General features: G+C 39.8%; 1 protein-coding gene across 20 annotated transcripts in view; it reads left to right on the forward strand.

Annotated features, from left to right (window-relative positions):
* PCDH15 (protocadherin related 15) overlaps positions 1 to 26,024 on the forward strand; it is a 1,244,966-nt gene that overhangs the window by 870,042 nt on the left and 348,900 nt on the right. For all 20 annotated transcript variants that reach the window (XR_006701343.1, XR_006701344.1, XR_006701345.1 and 17 more), the window contains 2 exons: positions 5,581 to 5,693; positions 21,330 to 21,536. Coding sequence is in view for 17 of the 20 variants with exons in the window: in XM_045437154.1 (XP_045293110.1) it covers positions 5,581 to 5,693; positions 21,330 to 21,536 (320 nt within the window). In the remaining 3 variants the exon portion in view is untranslated. The remainder of the gene's footprint in view (positions 1 to 5,580; positions 5,694 to 21,329; positions 21,537 to 26,024) is intronic.

Consider the following 26,024-nt stretch of genomic DNA (forward strand, 5'->3'; position numbering starts at 1 on the left):
TTGTAATGATATATAATATTCATATGGCTCTAAAATTAAAAAAAAAAAACTGGTGTAGCTTGTTTAATCTAGCTTCATTGCCTATTCCCTCAAAACATTCCCTCTTTCTCTCATACATAACACTTTTTTAATGTTATAGTTTATCATTTTTCCTAACATCCATATATACACATTTATGTGTATATATTTCCTTTTATTTGTATGTGTGTATACTCTTTCTTAAAAGTTAGTATATATATGCACTTTTCTCCAAGTTGTTTTGTCACTTTCTATAACTAAAGATAATTCTATAGTAATAGGTAAAGCTATTTATCATTAATTTTTACATTTCAATTATTATCTGCTTGAGGATGTATCATCATTTACTCAACCGGACCACTGTTGATGTATATTTAAATGGTGACTACTTATTATGAAAATGCAAAAATTTCCTTGAAGTGGGATTTCTGGGTCAAAAGTAGATGCTACTATGACTTTCTTCAATTTTTTAATTGTCGTTAAATATACATAACGTACAGTTTCCCATCTTAACCATTTATAGGTATACAGTTTAGTGATATTAATTACATTTATAAGGATGTGTCTGCAACTCTTTTCATTTTATAAAACTGAAACTTTATACACATTAAACAATAATTCCCTATTCTCTTCTTCCCCATGACCCCCGGAATACACAATTCTACCTATCGTCTCTGTGATTGTGACGAAGTAACTTATATAAGTAGAATCGTGTGGTATTTATCTTTTTTATGATGAGCTTATTTCATCTATCCTCATGCCCTCAAGGTCTAGCCTATGTCAGCCCTTCACTATCCATTTGTGTCTTGACATCTAAACTGAGTCTGTTGTAGGGGCGCCTGGGTGGCGCAGTCGGTTAAGCGTCCGACTTCAGCCAGGTCACGATCTCGCGGTCCGGGAGTTCGAGCCCCGCGTCGGGCTCTGGGCTGATGGCTCAGAGCCTGGAACCTGTTTCCGATTCTGTGTCTCCCTCTCTCTCTGCCCCTCCCCCGTTCATGCTCTGTCTCTCTCTGTCCCAAAAATAAATAAACGTTGGAAAAAAAAAAATTTAAACTGAGTCTGTTGTAGACAACATGTAGTTGGATCATGCTGCTTTCTCGATCCATTCGGTCGATCTCTGTCTTTGACTGGAGAGTTTAACTTATTAACATTTAAAGTCATTACTGCTAAGGAGGGACTTCTGTCATTTTGATGTTTGGTTTTTTTTTTTTTCCATAGTCTTAAAGTTTTCTCATTTTCATTTCCTTCAGCACTGTCTTCTTTTGTGTTTACTTGATTTTTTGTAGTGTTTAAATTCTGTTGTTTTTTTTTTTAATTTTCTTTTGTGTGTATTCTATAACTGTTTTCTTTGTCTTCATCATGTGAATTATATTTAAATCCTAAGGTCATAGCGCTCTAAGTTAAATTTATGCCAGCTTAAATTTAACAATATATAAAATTCCGGGGCACCTGGGTGACTCAGTCAGTTGAGTGTCTGACTCTTGATTTTGGCTCAGGTCCTGATCCCAGGTACAGGGGATCAAGCCCTGCAGTGGGCATTGCACTGAGCATGGAGTCTGCTTGGGACTCTCTCTTCTTCTGCCCCTCTCCCCTGCTCCTGAACTCTCTCTCTCTCTAAGAGAAATTAAAAATAAAATACAAAACTCTGCTCTTTTCCAGTTAAATCCTCACCTTTTTCGTCTGTTTGTGTAACAAAATTACACATTTGTATATTGTGTGCCTGAAAACATAAAGTAATAATTCTTTTAAATTTCTTAGTCTCTTAAATTATGTAGAAATGACAAATTAGAGTTACAGACTTTGGTACTATAATACCAGCTTTTGTGATTGCCCATACATTGACCTTTGCGAGATCTTTGTTTCCCCTTACTGCTGGACATCATTGCCTGGTGCCTGCCCATTGTCACCTGCAGGATTCCCTTGACACTTCTTGCAGGGCTGCATTAGTAGTAATGAACTCTCTCAGCTTTTATCTGGCAAGTCTTAATTTCTCTGCCACTTTAGAGGACAGTTTTCCCAGGTATAGAATTCTTTTTTGACTTTTTTTTTCTTTTAGTACTATGAATAAATAGGGTCACTGTCTTCTGGCCACCAAAGTTTCTAATAAGAAAGAGGCTGATAATCTTATTGAGGATCCTTTGTATGTGAGGAGTAATTTCTCTCTAGCTGTTTTCAAGATTCTCTTCTTGTCTTTGTCTTTTGTGTTTGATTATGAAGTGTCTTGGTGGGAGTCTTTTTAAATTTATCATAATAAATTTCATTGAGCTCTTTGGGTGTATATCTGTATCCCTATCTTTCATCAGACTTTGGCAGTTTTCAGCCATTATTTTTTCAAACATTCTTTTTCTTTTCTCCTTCTGAGACTCCCACAATGTGTATGTTGGTCTGGTTAATAGTGCCCTGTTGGTCAATTAGGCACTGTTCCCTTTTATTTAATCATGTTTTTTTTTTTATTTTTCTGTTACTCAGCGTCAATAATTTCCATTGCCCTAGCTTCAAGTTTGTTGATTCTTTCTTCTGCCTGCTAAAATTTCCATTTCAACCTCTCTAGTAAACTTTTTATTTCAGTTCTAGAATTTCTTATAGTTTCCTGTAGTTTCTTTTCAGGTCATCTGTCTCTTTTCCATTTTATTAATACATAAGTTTCTTGACTTTCTCTACATCTATTTTTAGTTCTTTGGACATCTTTAAGGCATCTGTTTTAACATCTTTATCTAGTAACTCATCAATCAGGTGATTTTCAGGGCCAATTTCTATTCATTTTTTTCCCTTTGAATGGGCCATACTTTTCTGTTTTTATGTATATCCTGTGTCATTGTTATTGTTGCTGTTGTTGTTGTATATACACTGTGTTGTTGTTGTTGCTGAAAACTGGACATTTGAATCTAATAATGTGGTAATTCTGGAAATCAGAATTTTTCACCTTCCCAGAATTTACTGGTTTTTATTTGTATTTTTGCTTAATTGTGTTTGTGTGTGTGTATACATATACATATACATATACATATACATACATGTATATGTGTGTGTATACATATACATGTACATGTACATACATGTATACATGTGTGTGTGTACATGTATATATGTTTTCTTTATTGTAGTCTGTCTCTGCGCTGAGGACTAGTCTGAGGTTTAATCCTAAGGTCTTCTCAAGTAGTTTCTGAGCTATGACTTCCCCTGGGTATGCACATTGACTTGCTAATTTCCCTCCATGTGTACTTGCTTTTAATGCCTGGCTTCCAAAGGGAAAAAGGGAGAAAAAAGAATAGGGTAAAAAGGTTGCTAGCCCTTTGAATTCCCTGGAAACTTCCTCAGTCTCAGTGGAGTGGCTTACAGCAAGAAGGGTGGGTGTGACAATAGTCACCTGCATCTCTGTGATTAGAAACAGCGGTCACTGATGAGGGCACAGATCTCTGATATTTAGAGGACATGGTCCTTTTTGCCCATAATTACTCCCAGCAGCAGTGTGCAAGCTGCTACAGGAATATGTGCCCAGCTCCCTGCCAAGTGGCAGAGGGGTGGGAGATGTGTAACTGCTACTGTGCTAAGAGTTGTAATTGATGGAAATTAATCATATTTTACTGTCCAAACCTTACTCCAGAAGTTGGAACACTGAAATAAACTCCGGAGTTCTAAAATAGCTGTATCAGAAAGATCTTGCCAATTCTTGTTTACATGAAGATAGATTCCTGATATCATCTTCTCAGAATTCCCCAATACTCATATTGTTCTCATATACTATGCCAGATTTTCCATCATAAGTTTGTAACACTCTTTTAATAATGCCAGAAATGTCTGGAAGTACATTTTTTCTCACAGGCTCACCAATAGAGTGGAGTGTCCACTTGGGACCATTGCTAATCTAACAAGTAACAAATGGAATTTCATTGTGGTTTTCATTTGAATTTTTCTTCTTGTGTATAAAGGTGAGCATCTTTGTATATGATGAAGAGTCATTTACCTTTCTCTTTCTGTGAACTCTTTTTATTCTCACGCAGTGTTTTGTGTTTTGTTTTTTTTTTAATGTACAGATGATGTTTTTCTTTCCTAAATTGTAAATCTACATATGTTAGGGATTTGAACATTTTGCATCTGTTGTTAATTGCAAATATTTTCCCTAGCTTGTCACTTGTGGCTTTACTTTGTTTATTGTGTCTTGCCAAGCCATTTTGTAATGTCATCAAATTTATCTCTTTATTCCCTTATTGCTTCTTGATTTTGAGCCATAGTTAGGAGAGATATGCCCACTCTCACATTATAGTAGAATTCATCTGTGTTTTCATCTATTACTAGCACTTGTATTGTTTTATTGTTTATTATATATGAATATCCTCTCCATTTGAGATTTACGCTAGTATAAAGAATGGATGCAATTTGATCATTTTCTGTATAGCTCCTCTATTTGATAAATGATAGTATTCAAAAATCCATTTTCCCCTACTGTTTGGAGATGATTCCTTTATCATCTGCTAAATTGTCATGTGCAATTTTGACTATTTCTGGATTTTCAAGTCTATTGTACTGGCAAACTTTTTTATTTCCTCTCACATAATGCCCCAGGAGAGTTTCTCTTCTTGTCTCAGTGTTGAAGCAAAGAAGTAATAGAAATTAACCCATTTTTTGATATGTCTGACTTCTGGCACCCTGGATTTGAATGCAAGCTCTATCTTACATTGTCTCTTTGATCCTGTACACATTATTTAATATCTCAAAGTCTCAAGTCCTTCTCTGTAAAATGGGAATGATTTACAGACTTATTGATGATAATTTACATAAAGCATTTAGCACAAAGTAGGCTTTAATAATTGGAAGCCATAGTTATTTTATTCTTACAGTTACTGTTTTGCCAAATGCACAATATATTCCATAGTTACATGATATGACTTCTACTGTTTCTTCACTTTGAGACAAAGAATATCATGTTAAACAAAGGAAGATAATGAAATTGAAGAAAATTTCTGCAGGAAGAAATGTGCTTCAATTCATTATAATGCCTGTATTTAAGAAATATCCTCTGTAGGCATGAAGAGTATCATCAATGTATTTTGATTTAATATGATTGATGTAATTGGCTGGATTCTTGCCTTTAGAAAAATATTTTACCAGCTGGAACGGAATATGTTCATTTTAATTTTCAAGCAGCTTGATATTTGGTACAAATTACTAGTCTTTGTTTATTACAAGATATGGTAGAAGACCATGTAGACCATAATGAAGATTTATGCACCATTAAAACACAATTTTATAATTCAAAATTTGCTCTCCCTACACTTAATATCTCTTTTCATGTGATGAAGTTTCAAGTTAATTAAAGAGCTCTCCTAATAAAATATATTTAGAAAACCATCCAAACAAGAAATATTTGCCATCTTTCTTACTCATAAGCTAATTAATTACATACTACATTTGTGTCTCCTTTCCCTAGACTGCATAATTTTGAAACTTAATTTACTAATGAAATTGTGATTTTGTTCCTCGGTTGATGAAGGAAAACAGATATAGCACACACACATATTACCTCTTGTTCTCAATTAATACTGAAATCTCACTGTCTTTCAGGGACTCCGGAGGATTACCCACGATTTTTCCATATGCATCCTAGGACGGCAGAACTTAGCCTCCTGGAGCCCGTAAACAGAGATTTTCACCAGAAATTTGATTTGGTTATTAAGGTAAATTAAATTAATTTTTTATTACCTTGTGTTTCTAAACTGCTAATCAAAGAAACCAATAGCAGCTACTGTAGGCTCTTTTATGTCATAAAACAAAATTAATCTGACAGCAGTTAGCCAATGTTTTTGTTAAAAAAATTGAACTATGGCAGTTCTATTGTGTTGTGTTCTTTTAAAATATCTGTTTATATTATGATGAGATTCAAATACTGAGCATTTTTATGTGTAATAAATGTCCTGGTCAAATGTATATAATACTACATAATATAACTTTGTTACACTTCTAGGGTTTAATTTTTCTTGCCAAAAGAAACTAATTTTTGACCACAAAACCTTTACTAATGACTATATTTTAAATGTGCATGCATTCATATATTTATTTATTTTAATAATGTATTGTTTTAAAACTATTGTTGCTCTTTCTAACATAAAAACAAAAGATCTTGCCTTTCCAGAAATTCTTTTAATATATGTCTCATTATTTTCTTTATTTTGAAAAATGATCCCAGACTGGAAAAATTATCAAAGTGAGGAGAATCCACTTGGCATTACAACAACAGTTTAATAATATTTACTGTATTGTAATAAAATCATTTAAAAGGTACTGTGGAAACCCAGATGATCTGCCAGTTAATTCTGACAGACTTTGCTGGGAAGGTAATATTTGAGCTGGACAGGAAAGGAATAATGGTAATTTATGGAGGGCACTCTAATTAACAGAACAGACACAAGCAAGAACATGGGATAAATCTAAACAATGGGTATTATATGACTTTCTCATATCTACACACAGAGAACCATAACTATAGAAATGAATCCCTAGGATATTTTTTTTTAATTTAAAAGTGTTAAAAGGAAGTAAGATGGGGAAACTTACTGAGCAAGTACATTGTACAAGTTAAGTTCATTTTTCATTGAATTAGAGCCACAACCTTAGTCGTATGCTCACTGGTACAAATGTGTGACTAAGCTCAGGTAAGGTGAGTGATTGACTCAGAGTTTTAACCTCACTAAAAAGCAGCATCTAAGTGAGGGCCATACTCTTTCACTCCACCCAGATGCAGTTGCTTAGGAATGGTTGTGTGGCTTAAATATGTGTCACCACAACTGCAAACAATCATCCGTAGACAAACAGTTAATGTTAGCTCAAATTAGGATGTATTTTGTGAGCACTGATTCTGTTGTGCATTGCCAGATCCTGGGATTAGTTGGTTGTCTTCTGTCCTTGAAGAACTTGTAGTCTATGAAGGCAAAGAGTTATATAGGCTGATAAATCAAATATAACACATCAGCCTGCTAATATAATAGGAGGACCACTAAAACGTGCTGGAAAAGCACAGAATAGGGAGATATCAATTAATCTGGGGACTCAGAGAAGATGTTCTGCAGATTGTGCCAAGCTCAGTGTTGCTTCATAGGAAGAGTTCGGCCAATGGATAGAAGTTCCTTATGTTTGAACATAAGGAAGAGCAGAAGTGAAAACGAGGAGGCATGATGTAGGCGGCTATGAGTGGTTAATGGGGAAACGAGGTATAGAGGCAGAACATGGAAGAGCCTCATGTAAGACTATTTCCTTGGATTTTGTTTAGTAGGACTTGGGAGTCATTCCACAAAGACAGACTCCTTTTACCATTTGTGTAAAATGGCCACGCATGAGATTTATCTTCTTGCACTGACTATTTTAATTATCATGGAACTATATAAAACTCAAAAATACGTTTCCATTGTCTACCGGCGATCTGCTCATACTCCTATGGTGCTGCTCTCTGTGGGAGGTGAGAAACCCGATGAAGCAGTGTTTCCAAACCGCCTCATTTCAAGCCTGAAATCAGTGATTTTCCTTTATTATAAGGTTAGTTGTCCTGGCATACCCAGGTACGGTGAAACTCAGCCCATCAATTACAGAGACCAAAATCAATTATAACAGGCCATAGATAATTTTTTTATGGTTTAATAACACTATATATTATTAATGGAAGTTTTTACAGACATTATTAGATTCAAATTACTGTGTTTTGTGTGCAGTCAACGGGATAATAAGCAAAGGTATCAGTCTATAAGAATAATAATGTGCCACCTGCTTGAATAATAGCTGAATATTGTGGCTTTGTATAGGGATCCATTGAAATGCTACAATCTGGCAGTTCTCTCTAGTAGGTCTTTCAGCTTCTTCCCTTTTTCTTATTTTAATAATGCTTCATTTTTCATTGGCCATAAAAGTTTTTATTGGATTTGATCCCAATTTCTGTTTTGGAAGCTAAGGAAAAATAAAACAAAATGAAGCATTTTCTCCTAGACTTTGAGAATTCTGCTTTTAAAAGATACATGCACGTTTCACAGCTGGTAAGTGTCATGGTTAAGAAATTTATCATCTTTATTTCATTCGGCTCAGCCAGTGATTCATTCAGCATCCTACAAAAATGGAAAGGTGAGACTAGGAAGAGAAAATGGAGTAGTTCACCAGCTTTAAGATACTACAGGATTGGAACATGTCCAGTTAAAAGAGGAAAGGGCATTCCATTTCTAGACGCTATTCCAAATCTAAAATAAACGTCATCACTTAAGCATTTTTAAAATGAAGCCACATTTTGAATAAGAATCACACATTTGGTTGGCTCAGGATGGTTCATATTCATGCCTGTTGTCTTTGTGTAATTATTCATAATATCTCTTTCACTTTCGAAACCATCCCAGTTTGGATGAAAAGTTACGTGATCACCATAGTTACGAAGCAAAAAGCAACTATGAGATAGAAATACAAAAGCATATTTTAGATTCTGGGTGATCATGAATTAGTTCATGCATGAAGTCTCATTAACAAAGCCCAGAAAATTCTCTTTTGTTATTGTAAGTGTAGTATTTAAAAAAGAAAACTATTAGTACATATGTTGGTGCTCCAGATATCTAACACAAATTTCTAATGGATAAATTATTAACAATTCACTGCCTGGCAGTTGCTCAAACATTTTGCGTTTTATCTAAAAAGCAATTTGCTTTTTATCTAAATCCCATGGGTTCAAACGAGGCTCACAGACAGGATTGTGTTATGGTCTGTCAGATTTTTACGTTTCCCACTGGCTTGCTTCTACCGTCTAGCAGGCTGACCTGTATTCCTTGTCCGTCCACGCCCTGAGCCTATCAACTGGAGCCCTCATTAGTCTACCTGCGCGCTTTCCGCTTTCCGTCTGGCCATCCTGGAGCACTAGCAGTACTCTCCAGTCGCCCTGTTCTCTCTGCCTCCGGGCATTTGTAGATGCTGCCTTGCCTCCTGAATCATCCTATCCTTTCTCATGGGAGTCTAGTTCACACCGAGGCACCAGTAATTAGCATCGGTGGGCTTTACTTCCTCTGGAAAGGCGTGGCCACCGGTTGGAGGCTTCTTCTTACATCCCTGCTTGTCCCTATGGTGGCTCTGATCACTCTATATTCAGTTTTTCTGTTTATTTTCTCTTGACCTCTGCAGTAGTGCAGATTGTATTATATGTCTTCACACTGCGGCCCAAGACCCTACCCCATCCTTGTATACTGCATACAAGGTGCTCGATGAATTGTCGTGTTAGTTTTCTCCCTGGCACAAGAAAACTTGTAAAGCTGCTAGATTTATGTGCCTACGTCATCACTATATTTACATACATACTTTTTTTATGAAATTCATTGTCAAATTGGTTTCCATACAACACCCAGTGCTCATCCCAACAGGTGCCCTCCTCAATACCCACCACCCACCCTTCCCTCCCTCCCACCCCCCATCAACCCTCAGTTTGTTCTCAGTTTTTAAGGATCTCTTAAGTTTCGGCTCCTTCCCTCTCTAACCTCTTTTTTTTTCCTTCCCCTCCCCCATGGTCTTCTGTTAAGTTTGTCAGGATCCACATTACATACATACTTTTGAAAGTGTATGCGTTCAGTACAACTTTATCTTGTGTCTATTGCCAGAAAAAAGTTGCAATAAACTTTTCAAATTCAATCACTTGGGGGTGAGGGGGAGGGCTATACCTATGTTAAGGCAGAGTTTAAAGCCATTTATGACTATATTAAAAAAAGAAAAAAACCTCCTCCTAAGGAAAAGATATATATTGACACAAAAAATGAGCCACAGAATTGAAACTGGCGAGCTTAAATATTAGTGATGATGTGATGGTTATCCTGGGGAGTTACTTTGCTCCAGTCATGTGACAAAACAGCGCATCCTAGGAAGGACTGAGGCTCAAGAGAACAGCTCCGTGGCACATGGGTTTCTGATGCCACAGATCATTGGGTTCTATCTGAACGGGGATACTCATTGCACTCTACTTCACAGGGATTCAGTGGAAAACTCAGGCTCGCTTGTTTTTAAGGCATCTAGCATTTGCTGGTTTTCAGTTTGCCACATCTTTTCTGAGCCCTTAAGAGGTGCCTGACATTTTGCTTGGTGTTGAAGAGACAGAAATGTGTGGAGGCTTTGCCTCAAGAAAACCGCAGGTATGGAAACGACGATTTTAGACTGACCTCCCTTCTGAGGTCTGCATCAACGTTTGCAATTACCGGCTGGATAACTAGTCCCAGGGCAATGCAGGCGTGTCGTGTTGAGAGTGCAGCACACTCAGCACCTGTGAAAACCTGAAGCCTTCTATTCCTGCTTTTCTCTTGGCTCACCACCACCACAGTCGTCCGGGCACCCCATCTAGGAGATGCCAGCTCCCCAGACACCTGTCCTGCGGTCCACGTCCAGTTACCATTGGGTCTTCTCCGCGTAGCTCTGGGGTTTCTCCTGCCTGTCTCCCCAGCCCCCGTGCCCATGGCAGTTCTCTGGCCCCCACCATCAAGGCCACCCTCTCATGCAGGTGGTCTCTCTAACCTCAGCTGCTTCTCCTACCCCTGCCCTGCACTTTCCCAACAGAATGTTGCTAAAACAGAAATAGGTCAAGTCACTCCATGTTGCCTTCAGGACACTGGATCATTTACCCACCACATGTATTTTCCATGGAGAACTTTGCCGATTCGAAAGATCGCAGGTGTCAAAAGCAGACAGGTGGAGCTGAGGGCCACAGACATTAGTCATCACGTCTCAGAATAAAAAGGGTGGCATCTCCCATGAAAACGGAACTGGCAAAATCAGTTAAGTCTGCTGAGGAGATGGTGAAGTATAAGCTACTGTTCTTTCTGCTGTCGCATGAGTCTTGTCAGTCTCTCAGAAAAAGGAGAAATAAAGAGGGGCAAAGAAAGGCGTGCATACTCCCTTTAGGGAAGATTGACTAGGAGTCTCCAGTGAGCCGGGGTTAGGACAGAAAACCTCAGACCTGATGTTTCCATCCACAGGAAGCAAGACAAATGCTTTGGGGGAAATACTCTATCTGAGTGTGCTCTCCCTGTCCTAACAGATCCCTGCTCAAAGACCCAAGCACAGACATGCCCCACATCTCAGTTCGGCAGGTCAGTAGACAATAAACTGTGTCTGCCCTAGTAGCAGAATCACTAACGTGAGGAAGTTGGAGTCCATTAAGAGTGAAAGTCCTTTATATATTTTAGAGAAGTTATGCCACAAAAATTTCAAGGATTAGTTGTTATTAGTAATGAAATAGCAAACACTCCATGGATTTCTTAATGACTAATACTTTTGGAAAACCATCAACACGTTTGATACATGCTCATCTTTTATTTTAATTTTAGGTTCCTTTTTTAAATTAATTAATTTTTAAATTTATATTCAAGTTAACATATAGAGTAGTCTAGCCTTCAGGTCTAGAACCCAGTAATTAATCACTTACATGAACACCCAGTGCTCATCCTGAAAACTGTCCTTCTTAATGCCCATCACCCCTTTAGCCCATCCTCCACCCACTCCCCTTACATCAATTCTCAGTTTGTGCTCTGTATTTAAGAGTCTCTTATGGTTTGCCTTCCTCTCTGTTTTTTTCTTATTTTTGCTTCCCTTCCCCTATGTTCATCTGTTTGGTATTTTAAATTCCACATATGAGTGAAATCATATGATATTTGTCTTTCTCTGACTTACTTCACTTAGTATAATACAGTCTACTTCCATCCATGTCATTGCAAATGGCAAGATTTTATTCTTTTTTGATGGCTGAGTAGTATTCCATCTTCTTTATTCATCTGTCAGTGGACATTCGGGCTCTTTCCGTACTTTGGCTATTGTGGTGAGTGCTGCTATAAACATTGGGGTTCATGTGCCTTTGGATCAGCATTTTTGTATCCTTTGGATAAATGCCTAGTAGTGTAATTGCTGGGTCAAACAGTAGTTCTCTTTTTAATTTTCTGAGGAAACTTCATACTATTTTCCAGACTGGCTTCACCAGTTTGCATTCCCACCAACAGTGCAGAAGTGTTCCTCTTTCTCCCCATCCTCACCAATATCCGTTGTTTCCTGAGTTAATTTTAGCCACTTTGACAGGTGTGAGGTGGTATCTCAATGTAGTTTTGATGTGTATTTCTCTGATGATGAGCGATGTTGGCATCTTTTCATGTGTCTGTTAGCCAACTGGGTACCTTATTTGGAAAAGTGTCTTTTCATGTACTCTGCACATTTCTTTTTTTTTTTTTTTTTTAATTTTTGTTTTACATTTTATTTATTTTTGATAGAGACAGAACACAAGTCAGGGAGGGGCAGAGCGAGAGGGAGACACAGAATCCAAGCAGGCTCCAGGCTCCGAGCTGTCAGCACAGAGCCCGACGTGGTGCTCGGACTCACGAACCGTGAGATCATGACCTGAGCCGAAGTTGGACACTCAACCGACTGAGCCACCCAGGAGGCCCAACTCTGCACATTTCTTAACAAACCCAACACACACAAAACAAATTTTATGTTCCTTCTTAAAAATTTGCACAGTAAAGATTAACACATAAAACATTATTTTTGTTTCCTCAAAAGAACACTGTATACTTGTACATCCTTCTGGTTGTCCCCAATTCTAAAAAATTCTAAGCATGAGGCTCAATTATTTAGTAATATGACAATTATGGAAATTAATAAAAGGAAAGAACGTATTGTGCCCTCAGAGCAGAAATACAGCATACCAGTTGAATACGGTGTCTATCCAAATGTGCAAGCTGCCGACAGAAACACGGGGGTGATAGTTTATTTGGCCTCCTTTCTTCCTCACAAGGTGACCTGCAGGTGCTTGGAAGAGGAAAAACAATTTATCCATTCTCGTCACGGTGCCTTGATTTCGGCAAGTCCCCCTTGTCTGCAAAGGTCATTGTATGAGTACGGCAGCAAGTGAAAATACTGTAAAATGTTCTAATGAAGCTGCTTTCTGAGCGGTCCTTGCCAAACCTCCCCAGTACATGCCTCTACATACATCTACAGCCATTCCCAGGGGGTCTTCATAAGCTCCTTGCTTGTTGCATGGAAAACTTTAGACATACTCTCAACCTTGTGAGTTCAGTAGGTCTACTCACTATTTTTTCTCAAGAGTCACCAGGTACAGGGGCACCTGAGTGGCTCAGTTGGTTAAGCATCTGACTCTTGGTTGCAGCTCAGGTCATGGTCTCACAGTTTGTGGGTTTGAGCCCCACGCTGGGCTCTGTGCTGGCAGTGTGGAGCCTGCTTGGGATTCTCTCTCCCTCTCTCTCTCTGTCCCTTCCCAGCTCATGTTCGCTCTCTCTCCCCCTCTCTCTCAAAATAAATAAATAAACCTTTTCTTTAAAAAAGAATAACCTGGTATATAGGTGAAACACTAAACTCCCGCTCTCCCTATTTTCCAGGCCCTGAAAAATAACCCACTTGGAGATCAGTTTTTTGGGATATTGATGGGTTTTTGTGAAATTCAGATATTCCAAGATGAACTTTTCCAGTTGACCAGTTCACATAAGACACTTCAGCTGTTGGGAGAAAACCCAGTCGGAACAGGATCAGAACCCTGCATGGGCCTCTGCTGACTGGGGAGGCAGATGGCATGGAAAAATGAGGGAGATAAAACAGTCAGGAGCATTCCAGAAAAAGTTACTACTTTATCACTATCATAATTCTGTCTCTGGCTGGCCATGCTATTTATAGCCAAGATGATTCCCATGTTCAAAGCACCAGCCAATGAGTCTGACATATCTGTGATTAGCAGGGGTTCCTGAGCTCGTGTCTTCCCCAAAGTGACTGATTATTTTCCTTCTTTAAATCATTCAAAATTGCTTTAGTCACTCTGGTGCCAGTTTGTATCTCAGACACTAAGAAAGATTTTTATTATTGAAAGATATACAGGAACTTTGCAGATTCATTGCAATAAATTATAAACAGAATGGGCATATTCTTCAAGTGAAGATACAATATACTTCACTTTCTTAAAAATATTTCTTTGGTGGGAAGTGTGTCCATATTATTGTGTTGTCATATTATGAACTTTTGTCGCGTGTGCATTGTCTATCTTCTGTCTAGCGAAGATATTTTTTCTTGTTGGTCAAACAGAAAATGTATTTATTTCCAGCCAAGGATGTATTTCTTTGCTACACTTATGACATTACAGACAAACCAGTATTTGTGTGTAATATACAAAGCAGTGTTTTGCATTTTATCTGGTAAATCATTATATGGCTTTTTGAGTCCTCAGATATTTTTTAGTGACTTATAAATCCACTTGCTGTCAAACTCTTTGGACATCCTTTAATTCCTTAGAGTATTAAAGTTTAAATAAAGAATGTCTGTAAATTTAAGGCACTATGATTTTATAAGAAGGGTCAAAAAGCAATGAGATACACTTATTTCAATTATTAATTAGTTGATAATATTAATATCATCTTTGACCCGGGCAGCACAGGCTTGCCACATCTCCCTAAGACATTTCAAAAGAAGAGTGCACGTTCACAGAAAGGAAATGTAACCCACTGTCAGTAGAGCTTTGGCCCCAACACCCTGTAGGACTCTAGTGAGCTGAGCTGGACCCTAAGGAGAACTCCCTCACACAAGCAAGGTCCCCCCCACTGTTCATGTCCATCCGTTCCATCCAGTTGAAATACAAAGCTTTGCTTAAAGCCGACAAAGGAACAGTTACTTGCCCGTGAGGCCAGAGCAGAGTTGGGCTGAGGCCACTCTTAGTGTCACAGCTTCCTGGGAACCTGAGCGAGAGAAGACAACGTGCACGGACCTAACTGATCTGCAGGGGGCTAGCGGCTGGACAGGACCATATGATGTGTTTGTTTCTGAAGGGCAGATTTCAGGGCTCCCCCTACTCAGTCAAGACGCCCGTGTGTTTCTCAGGGCATCAAAGTGTGAGAACCAACCATATATTAATGTCATTTGGAGCCTGGTAAGGCAGGGTAACATTAAAATAATAATTAATGAAATAGACAAATAAATGCAAATGAGAAAGTCTGACTGAGCCCCAGGAATCTGCCTTAACCATAACCTCACGTGATACTGAGGCATCAGAACCAGGGCTTAGGAAACAGTGTTTGAGAAACACTGAATGGAAAAGTACAAAAGGCAGAGCCTACTTCTGGAGCCCGCCTTTAACGAAACGATGTACTAGAAGAGGCAAGCGTCTGTAATGCTTAAATAGGTTTGCAGTGTTGGTTGTTCAAGGCCCTTCCTGGATCAGCCTTTATTAAACTGTACCATGTGCTCTGGAGTGGCCGTAAGTTACTTGACTACCTTACTATAAACTAGTGGCCATCAACTAGTTTACTAGTGGTGGGAGGAGGGGAAACCTATGTGCATGTTTTGGGAGAGCAAGTTGATGGTAGTTCTTTAGTAACATTTTTATTGAAAAGTGTGCATCTCGATGAGTTTTCACAAATAGGAGCACCCATATGTACGGAAAAAAAGGGTATTACAAACACCCCAGACGCCTCACCACCCTCTCCTGGTCACTGCCCCTCACACACCTGAGAACACCCACTGTATGGCTGTAACAGCATAAATTACTTTTGTCTGTTTTAAACTGTTTTTATAATTGTGTTAAAGTATCATATTTTTTTGTCAGAATCATAGTAGTGCTATGCCCCATTCCATTTGTTTGTTTGTTTGTTTGTTTGTTTGTTACTATGGCTAACTTCAGAGGTATCTGTTCCACAATGACTCACTTTGCACTTGAAAAAGAATTCAATAACAACATGTTGTCTTTCTACAGGGAAATGTTTAGACTTTTGTAAGCACTGGCTTTCAAATAAAAGTCCAAGGAATTCATGCTTGAATCTCAAGGCAGGCATGTCTAAATGCCTCGCTCTTTGAACGTTGAAAACGAATAGCATTGTTAGTGCTAATAAATAAATTATTTGGTTGGAAACTTGAGTAAATTTATTTTAGCAATCTAAATCGATTAGGAAAAAAAGTGTTAATGAATGCAATTCCTAATCAAAGAGAGAAAGTGGCAGTATAAATTTAGCCCTCCAGCGAAATTCTCCAAAGCAAGTGCTCTTCTGGTCTGTTTGAAAGTTGCATTTAGAGTGGGCTAAGGGATAGGGGTCTGTGAAGCCCCAGTGGCCGGGGCGGGGGCTGTCAGGTTCACAGCGTCAGCCTCCTGTAGATGTAAAGAAGTAGCCTGTGCTCAGCTGGGAGACAGGGGTGTGAGGAGTGTCATCCTTTGTGCCCCGAAGGCTCTACTCTGGAGGAAGGTGGGTCCAGGAGGGGCACAGAGCAGGCCTAGTGAGAAGGGTGCCAGAATGGAGGCCTTGCATGAGGGAGCATGATGAGATCAGATCCTGTAGGCCCAGGAGAAGTAAAAGTCGATGCAGGGCTTTGGTCGGGGAAGTGACCCAATCCCGGGGAGCCTGGCTGGCTCTGTCGGTTGAGCATTGACTCTTGATTTCCGCTCATGATCTCATAGTTGCTGAGATCAAATCCAATGTCAGGCTCTGCACTGACAGTGCGGATTCTGCTTGGGATTCTCTCTCTCTCCCTCTCTCTCCCCCACTCCCTCTTTGCTCGCCCATGTGTGCGCGCGCGCTCTCTCTCTCTCTCTCTCTCAAAATAAATAAATAAACATTTAAAAAAAGAAGAGGTGACCCAATCTGGCTATTCTTTAACAGAAGCACTGGCCTCCCTTATGGGGTGTGGGCTGCTGATGAGGGGGAAGCTGACAGGTTAAATAATTAGGTAACAGATGGTGATAGTGGCATCATCGTGGAGACGGTGAAGGAGGTGAGGAGTGGTTAGGTCCTGCTTACATTTGAAAGTTCACAGTCAATAAAATGTGCTCATGGATTGCCGTGAGGGGTGAAAGAAGCAAGGTGGGTCCAGGGTCTGAATATCCTGGCCGAACAGTTGGAAGAAGGGACCGCCAGGAGTCGTGAACACCCCCCAGGCAGCGGGCTTGTGAGTTGAGACCCCCCCACCTTTGGCACCGGTTACAGGGGAAATGTTCTTCAGGCCCCAGGCACAGGTGTGCAGTGGCCATGGACACAGGGGCTCACGTGGCAGGTGAGGGCAGGAGGGCTGAGCTGGAGTGAGGACGTTGCTGCCATTTCTACGGCCATGACATTCGCAGGGACCCACCAGCCCCGGAGTGTGGGGATGAATAGGAGATGACCAAGCCCTCTGGGGCTGGGAGAGACGAGCAAAGGACAATGGGGAGAGGTCAGGGGTACTACGAGAGGAAACCAAGAGAGAGTGTTGTGTTGAAGGGCTATCCAACAGTGTTTTCAATGCTGAAGACGGGTTCGGGGGTAAGGACAGTGTAGGAGTGTAGGAGTCCTGATGGCTTGGGCAACTGACCCTGCCAGGGGCCCCGCTCAGCAAAACCTGTGAGGAGTGAGGTCCTCACAAGTGAACATGTGCAAAGTAGGCTCCTTAGGCCCGCGAGTGGTAAGTCCTGTCTAGCAGAAAACAATTTCTTTCTTCTTCCCTAGAATGTATGTAAACGTCTTGATAATCTCTCCCATTTTCCCATTCTGCCCTCAATTGTTCTATCTCCTTGAGAGGGTTCCTATCGGAGATGGTGGGATTTGTTCACGTGCTTGCTCCCCCCCCCCCCCCCCCCCGCCGACAGGAAAAGTTATCCTGCTTCCTCAGTCCCCAGGTACAGGCAGCTATGCCATTATCAACACTTGCTTGTTTTGATACCGAAGATCGAGTGGTTTGTCTCTTTCAGTGTTCTGCCCGCCAAAGTAGCTGAATAGTGCATTTTATTTTATTTTATTTTATTTTATACTTCTGCTTTCTTGTCTTTTAGTTTCATTACTGAAAATGGGACTCATGCCCAGAAATTCTCCCAAAAAAAACTGGCTTTTAAATATAATATTTAACTGGTAACTACAGACTCTGTAGATATAAATACAGTTACCTAATGGGGTTAAGTGACTTTTGGAAATACCGCCTTCTTGGGGCGCCTGGGTGGCCCAGTTGGTTAGGCGTCCAACTTCAGCTAAGGTCATGATCTCACGGTTCGGGAGTTCGAGCCCCGCATCAGGGTCTGTGCTGACAGCTCAGGGCCTGGAGCCTGCTTCTGATTCTTTGTCTACCCCCCCTCAGCTCTTCCCCTGCTCACACTCTGTCTCTCTCTCTCTCTCAAAATAAATAAAGATGAAAACAAATTAAAAAAAAAAAAGGAGAAGAACTGTTAAAATACCACCTTCTTTCACCTGACCTGCTTTTTGCACTTCTCTTCTCATTGATGAGTGGTTACCGGGGATCAGAACAAGTCAGATTTTTGAGAATTCCTATTTATATTGTACCGAAGAAGGAAGGGTTGGATGACAGGTTTGATGCATGGTGTCACTGAAGAGTAAAGTGTAATGGTATTAATTTGTGTTAAGTGCCATATTTTAACTCTAATTAATCTGGAGTATCTACGTTATTAATATTCTTTCCTGCCACTAATTTCTCCCATCAGTCTTACATTGGGATGTTCATTTGCATCCTCTGAATTGGAGAAAGGTGGTGAATTTCCCTGAGTAGCCTCTCATAAATCAGGAGACTGGAGTTTTGGATGCTTTCCTGCCTGGTATTTACATGTGATGTGGCCTTGAACTTAAAACTAACCTTTTTACTTCTCCATCAACACAAATGTATATGTTCTCACATTTAGAGAGGGGTATACAAAATAGGACAGAGATTAGGAATGTGGACTTTGGAGACAGATGCCTGGTTAGCACACCTGACACAATGTATGGCAACAATCCAAAAATATCAGCCATATTAACAGCAAACTAATGTGAGGGTTAAAACGGGGCTTTTGCATGTTATTTTTAAAGACATGCAGAGTTTGATTGTGCCCAGAGATCTAATTTGAGTTTCATTTCCTTTTCATTGGGCCATCTTGTTTTCATCATGCAAATAATACATGTTCTTCCTGGCGTCACAGCTGGCAGTAAAAATTAACAACCTATGAGCTGAATGTAAAACATAAGCTTCTTTCACTGTTGTAAAATTAGGCTTTTTGTCTTCCCCTCACCATCCATAAATTGTGTGTTCGTGTGTGTTTATCGTGGGGGAGGGAATACATTATAGAGTTTGTGACTTTTCGTAGCACTGCTGGCATGCCCAGGATGTGGCATCATTGCTTTTGGAATAATCAGATGCAACATAAAGGGAGAGAGAAAGGTCCTGCTCACAATGACTTGCGTCGATGAACTGTTCCCGCTTTAATCAGATCACAGTTGCTGGGTCGGAAGCCCGTAAGGACCAATTAGCTTCGTCCAGTGTAAAAGCGATGTTTTCTAGTCAGAGTCTGTCCCTCTCACCCTGATTGGCTGTGTCCAAAAAGCCTGCTGTGTGTCACAGAGGGAACTCCTGAAGAGCATCTGTGGCTCAGCGCAAATTAATGACAGCTGCTGGACACAGAAAGAGCAGTCCATACTGATGGGGGGGGGGGGGTTGGCGCATAGGCGTATGTGTGAGAAGAATGCGTAAGTCCAGAAAAGGCTGTGCATTATTTCAGGATTGTGGTTCCCCGGGCGGATCAGGGCTCATTGAACCTTTTGTACCATGGACCACTTTGGCAATATGTTTCCCAATGAAAATATAAATGCGTACAATAAATGACATAGCATTATAAAGGAAATCTAAAGTATTGAAATAGAATTCTCAAAATATATTTTTTAAAAATTTTTTTTGAACATTTATTTATTTTTGGGACAGAGAGAGACAGAGCATGAACGGGGGAGGGGCAGAGAGAGAGGGAGACACAGAATCGGAAACAGGCTCCAGGCTCTGAGCCATCTGCCCAGAGCCTGACGCGGGCTCGAACTCACGGACCGCGAGATCGTGACCTGGCTGCAGTCGGACGCTTAACCGACTGCGCCATCCAGGCGCCCCAGAATTCTCAAAATATTTAAAAAGAAGAAAAATACATAGTTTTTATCAGTGCTTTAAATAACTTAATTTTACAGTGGGTTTATTAATTACCACGATTTCAAATTAGTAATTAGCATAAATGATGTTTCAAAATAGTTCAATATTAATAATAATACGAAGTGAAAACATATTGTGATTTTTCTTGGTTCAAAGTCACCAGTACTCCCAGACTGGTAACTGTGATCTGTTGCTCACCCTCTTCATTGATGAAAATGCTAAATTATGATCAGAAGAAAGTGTACAATTATCTTCTAGAAGCTCGAGTTTCTGCCCCAGATTGAAAAATCAGAGATACCTATCTGAACCACTTGTAGATTTTCATGGCTAAAATGGTACTATTTCATCCAGGAAAGCACTTGAGTATTTAATATAAAATATTTAACCTTCAGTTGGAGTTGATTTCAAAACACAACTATTGCAAAAGTGGGGAAAACTTATCAGTAAAAATTTATGACAAAATTTGAATCTATTTCAATAAATACATTCTATTGAATAGTGTCAAGGTTTTTCTTGACATTTGGAGGAAATTTTCTAGGAGTCAGTTGTGATGAAATCTTCCCTGAAATAACTTCTGGATTGCTATATAATAAGGTACATTTTCTAAAAAAAAGACAAAAACAAAACCCAGAAAGTCAAGGGCTGGTGTTTCCCCCACTCACAACATGACCATGTACTCATGAAAAGAAAATCTATTGGAAATATAAATTGTCATCAATTTTTTTAACTGAAGAGGAGAAAAGACAAGAAAACAAACATATTTCTAGTACATGAGTCTTAATTATATTTTAATAACATATGTCTAATTAAATAATATTTGGAATTCTACAGCTATTTAAAAATACTTACTTGAAATCATCTCTGTCCGTTATATGATGTCTTTGAGGACTTTCCATGGGCAAAAATGTAGCCTTAATCTATTAACTTTATATAGAAATATGAATTATTTGGGGATTTGATCATTAGTGTGGAATGAGAAGACAAATAGGAAAATAAAGTAAATATAATACTTTAGGTTATGAATTTTTTTCTCTTTTACTTAAATATTTTATTAGCAATTTACCAAATGCCTTTGCTTCTCAATTTTCTGTCTACCTGTTTTTAAGCACAATTTTCTCTCCTAACAACATATAATGCAGATACAATAATTCTTTATTAGTGTTTTTGTTTGTTTTTGTTTTGTTTTGTTTTTAATATATACTGAGTTTGAGGACAGGAGACCAAAAAGTTGATGAACTGTCTCTGGACTTTCTTGTCCTCGTCAACTCGTTCTAAGGGCCCCAGTCCCTTGACTTGAAAGCATTTCTTCTTTCTGTAATGACTCCAGATCAAAAAAGAACCCTCCTATATGATGTGAAAAGCAACACACCAAAAGCATCCAATAACAGAATTTTTTAACTTCTCAAAAAATTATTTTCTAGGCTGAACAAGACAATGGTCACCCTCTGCCAGCCTTTGCCAGTCTACATATTGAAATACTGGATGAAAACAACCAGAGTCCCTACTTCACGATGCCCAGTTATCAAGGCTACATTCTGGAATCTGCCCCAGTGGGAGCCACTATCTCCGACAGTCTGAATTTGACCACCCCTCTTAGAATTGTGGCTCTGGACAAGGACATAGAGGATGTAAGTTCAATCTTCATTTTGCTCTTGTTTTCTTAACACATCTCTTATTGTCTTTATGTCAACAGGAAATTTTACGAGGACATAGTTACATGAGCCATAGAATAGAGAACCAAGTCCGTATAAATAAGAGTCTCAGAAATGAGGATCTTAGTGTTGTAATCTAATTTCACATCAAGAATACTGTGAAAAAGAGTATGTTTGAATTCAGTGACTGTTTTTTTGTTTGTTTGTTTGTTTTTCAGTTTACAGATCCTGGGTATAAGGATGGAAAGGAATGTTTCATTTATAGTTTGCTAAACCACAGGACAATCTTTTTTTTTTTTTTTTTTTGATTAATATGGGTTGAAAACTGTTTCTATAATTGCTGATAGGGGAACATAATCGCATTACAGAATAAATATTAGAAAAAAAAAACAAAAACATGAAGGCAGCCCTGTGGTATGGTTTAAGGAACTTTTCCGATGCTACGTTATTAGGCAAAAACACATTTGGAGGCAGCTGACCCGCTCACACTGCCACCGGTGGCCGTGTTGATGTCAAGGCTCCATGCGCCATGCGTGCCATTGCCCTGTGGTGGACATGCCACTGACCACACGGGTGGTTGGCTGTCCAGGCTGGGCGGGTCAGAGTTCTTGACCTCTGCACTCCCTCTTGTGCTGAGAAGTGGGCAGCCAATCTATACCAGGCCAGTCAGAGCTTTTCCAGGAAAGGAAAATCAAGGAACCAGGGTGGGGAGGCTTTGGCATCACGTATTAAAGAAATGGAAACGGATCTGAAGCCACAGTGGCAACGTTAGCTGACATCATGGAGGAAGCCTGTCACCACAGAGAGGAAATGAGTCCTGACAAAGTCACACACAAGGGAGTGCTGTTGGGTCCTGTTGTCTTGGGTTAGAAGATGCCCAGGCCTGTACTGATCTCTGATTTTTCTTCCTTTCGTTCTGTGGTTCTGTGACCTGCCACAGTATTTCCCCATGCATCTTTTTTATTTTTTTGAAAACATACTTTCAGTTTGAATTCTGCCCCTTCCAAAGGGAGAAAGACCTGACTCAGCCATTTCTCCCTCTTCAACAGAGCTGTTCATAAATGTCCTGCAGCCACACTGTCCCCGATGGCAGCCACCAGCCACAGGTGACTGTGGAGCCCTGGAAACAGGACTACACTGACAACTTAATTTAATGTTTTTGTTTAATTTAACTAACTTAAATCTAAGTAGTCACCTGCCACTACTTGGGCAGCACAGCCGTAGAGTGTCCCCCAAAATCTCATTACAAGGAAGCTTCATCATCCGTCTAGTAAATGAAGAGGGAACTTTCAGATTTTTTGTCCCCTCTTTCTGGAAAAAGTTTCTAACACTTCGCAGAGGCTGTGACAACTCTGTGTGCACTCCACTTCTTTCCAGATGCCTTTCTACCTCCTGATACTTTCTCTCTCCCCTCATCCCAACCTTCCTGTGCTGCTTAGTCTCTCCTCTTTGGTCTCATCACGTTTTAACAATAACTGTCAGTGAGTTCTTAGTACCGGCCAGACAATCTAGTAAATACTTTATCTTGCATTAATTCCCTTAAATCTCACAGCAAACATAAAAGATGCAATATCCCATATTGCAGAAGGGGAAGTTGAAGCTATTTTAAATTGATTTCTGGGATCACAGACTTAGTAAATGGTGGAGTTGGTCCTTGAGCCAAGGTCTATGGGAAGCAAAGTCCTTGATTTTAAGCACCAAACTAGAAAGCCCATGTCTACTTGATACAGTATGACTATAGTCTGACAATCATGACAGCTGATAAATGCTACAGACACTCTTCCAGAAAAGTGCATATGCGAACACCATTTCCCATCCCAATGTAGGGGGGTTAGGGATCCCCTGAATGTCTTCATCTAGTGAGTCCTCACTAGAAAATTCAGAGTTACCTTAATAAGTTTTATATAGGCTAAGCTACTATATTTTTGTAGGCCTGGTGACGTCCCATAGATTTTGGTATGGATTTTATTTCATTTTTAAATTGGAATGTGTAATCATATGTTAAGCAGAGACTAGTCAATTTGGAAAATTATAATAGTGTAAGTCATACCTTCATGAACACATCAGTTAGCAAAATCTGAATCCTGAAAGAAAATGCAGCTGAGAGTTTTTCCATAATTGCAAAAGGTATGTGTTTGTATTTACTTGATGTATTTATATTATTGAATAGTTGCATGCTAAACTTGCTTGGGTACATTCTTACTTTCCTGGATTGTCATTCACTTTAACATTATAAATGTGAAAATGCATTCTAAGAGACTTTGTAAAGGATGATGAGACTTACAGGGTATTGGTGAGGTGGAGTTGGGGGAGCTCCTAGGTGTAAAATGTCTGGGAAACACTACTTGACATTCTACTCATAGAGTTGACCATCCCATTTAGCCTATTAAATGCTCTGTGCATTTCCAGGGCTGGGGGAGGAGTTTGGGGCAGGAGGCTTTCGTTCTTAAGAGTTTGTTCTTTGGAGTTACCCCCCAGCCCCGGCTTGTGTGACCCTTGGTCCTACTCTGTGATAGTTGAATGACTCTGTGGGCCTCGTTTTCGTGAGTCGCCCCTTTTCATTCAATCACCTGTGATGCAAACAGGTATGTGACAGGACGCCTTGGCCTGTCCTTCCCTTGGGGCTGGCAGGAAGGGCAGGGAGAGGACAGTTCCCTTAAATGCTGCCATGCACTTAGAGAAAGGCACCGTTAATATGTCTTGTAAAAACGTCAAGTAATTAAACAATGTGTATCTTGCCCTTAGTTTTTTAGGCCCATCCTCTTTCCAGAATTAACTACAGTGAGTGCCATCGGGTGCCTAGAAAGTGAGCAAGTATCTCTAATCTCCTAGTGATGAAGCTTTCTAAAATACTAGATATAGCTTCTATGTATCTATAATGTAAACAAGCCCATAAAATGCCAACATAGTTTAATCCAATTTCCTATACCATGTGAAATATTCTTTTAAATTTTTTTTTTCTTCAACGTTTATTTATTTTTGGGACAGAGAGAGACAGAGCATGAACGGGGGAGGGGCAGAGAGAGAGAGGGAGACACAGAATCGGAAACAGGCTCCAGGCTCTGAGCCATCAGCCCAGAGCCCGACGCGGGGCTCGAACTCACGGACCGCGAGATCGTGACCTGGCTGAAGTCGGACACTTAACCGACTGCGCCACCCAGGTGCCCCTGAAATATTCTTTTAAAACCCACTCCTCAGGCACTGATATAACCCCTCATCATGCCCCTCAGTCTTGAAACCCAAGAGTCTTTGGTTTTTGTTTCCTCACTGCAGCTGAAAATCTTCATATTCTCCCTGTTTTGTCCTCTGGATATTTCATGACTGTCTTTATCTCTCATTGGAATTACCTTCTGATGTCCTTGCCCTCCTATTTTTTCTTACTCGGGTGTCTCTTACCCAGCCACTAAGAGTGATCTAGTTAAGAGGTCAGATCAGTCTACATCACAGTTCTGCCTCACACGCTTTTGAGATCAGTTTTCCCACAGAAGAGAATGGCTGGCTGTTATCTCATGCCTGAACATTCATACGGCCTCATTTCCTGAAACTTCCTCCTTACCTGTTACATTTAGCAATGGCTTGTAGTTTACTGCGTAGCTTCTTGTCTCATTACCTTTTTTTGTGACATTTTCCATGCTTTGAAATCTTTTCTCTTTCATCATCCAAGCTGGTTTGGACAACTTCCACTCAGTGTTGAGAGTTCTGCGTGGGCATCCCTCACTCACATCATGTCCAGACTCCGCTTCCTCTCACCTGAGTGGGGTTTCTCTCTCATGCTATCCTTGCGACATTGTAGGCACCTTGCACCCTCTTTGAATATAAACTGAGAACAGGGCTTAGATCTTAGTCATTCTTGTATCTTGAGGATCTAACACAGTTCCCAGAACTGAGTAGTTTCTACTAATTGTTTAATGAACTTGTACATTCAGGTATGAGTAGAGGAATGAGGATATCTAACATATGATCAAAATTCTAGTGCTCTTGATTTAACTGTTTCACGATACGGCCCATTCCAGGGTTGGACAACCACCTCCTAGAAAACTCTTCATCCTATTGAGTTGAAATGAGCCTTCTCATAATTCATCTTGTATTCCATACAACTTCCATTTTCCAGCACTGAGAATAAATCCATGAGATAGTCTGTAATAGGTTTCAAGATGGATTGATGTCCTTTGGAATCACCTCTTTCCCCCACCACCCCCAGGCCAAGGACTCTTTATTTTAAAAGCAAAATATGTTCACTACTAGATGATTTAAAGATTTGTATTAACAAAAAGAAACCTCAAGGCCCTTTCAAGGCAAGAATTTTACTGCCTGATAAATTCTCGCTGTATTTGAGTGCCAGAATAATGCAATTACTCAGTGTATGGGCAAAGGATTTAAGAATAAAGACAGAAACACATCACCGCGTTCAGGTGTTACCAAAAGAAATGGAGAAGAACGGTCAGGCATGGAAAGAGAAGTCAT

This window comes from Leopardus geoffroyi, chromosome D2, assembly GCF_018350155.1.
Source record: "Leopardus geoffroyi isolate Oge1 chromosome D2, O.geoffroyi_Oge1_pat1.0, whole genome shotgun sequence".
NCBI classification, from domain to species: Eukaryota; Metazoa; Chordata; class Mammalia; order Carnivora; family Felidae; genus Leopardus; species Leopardus geoffroyi.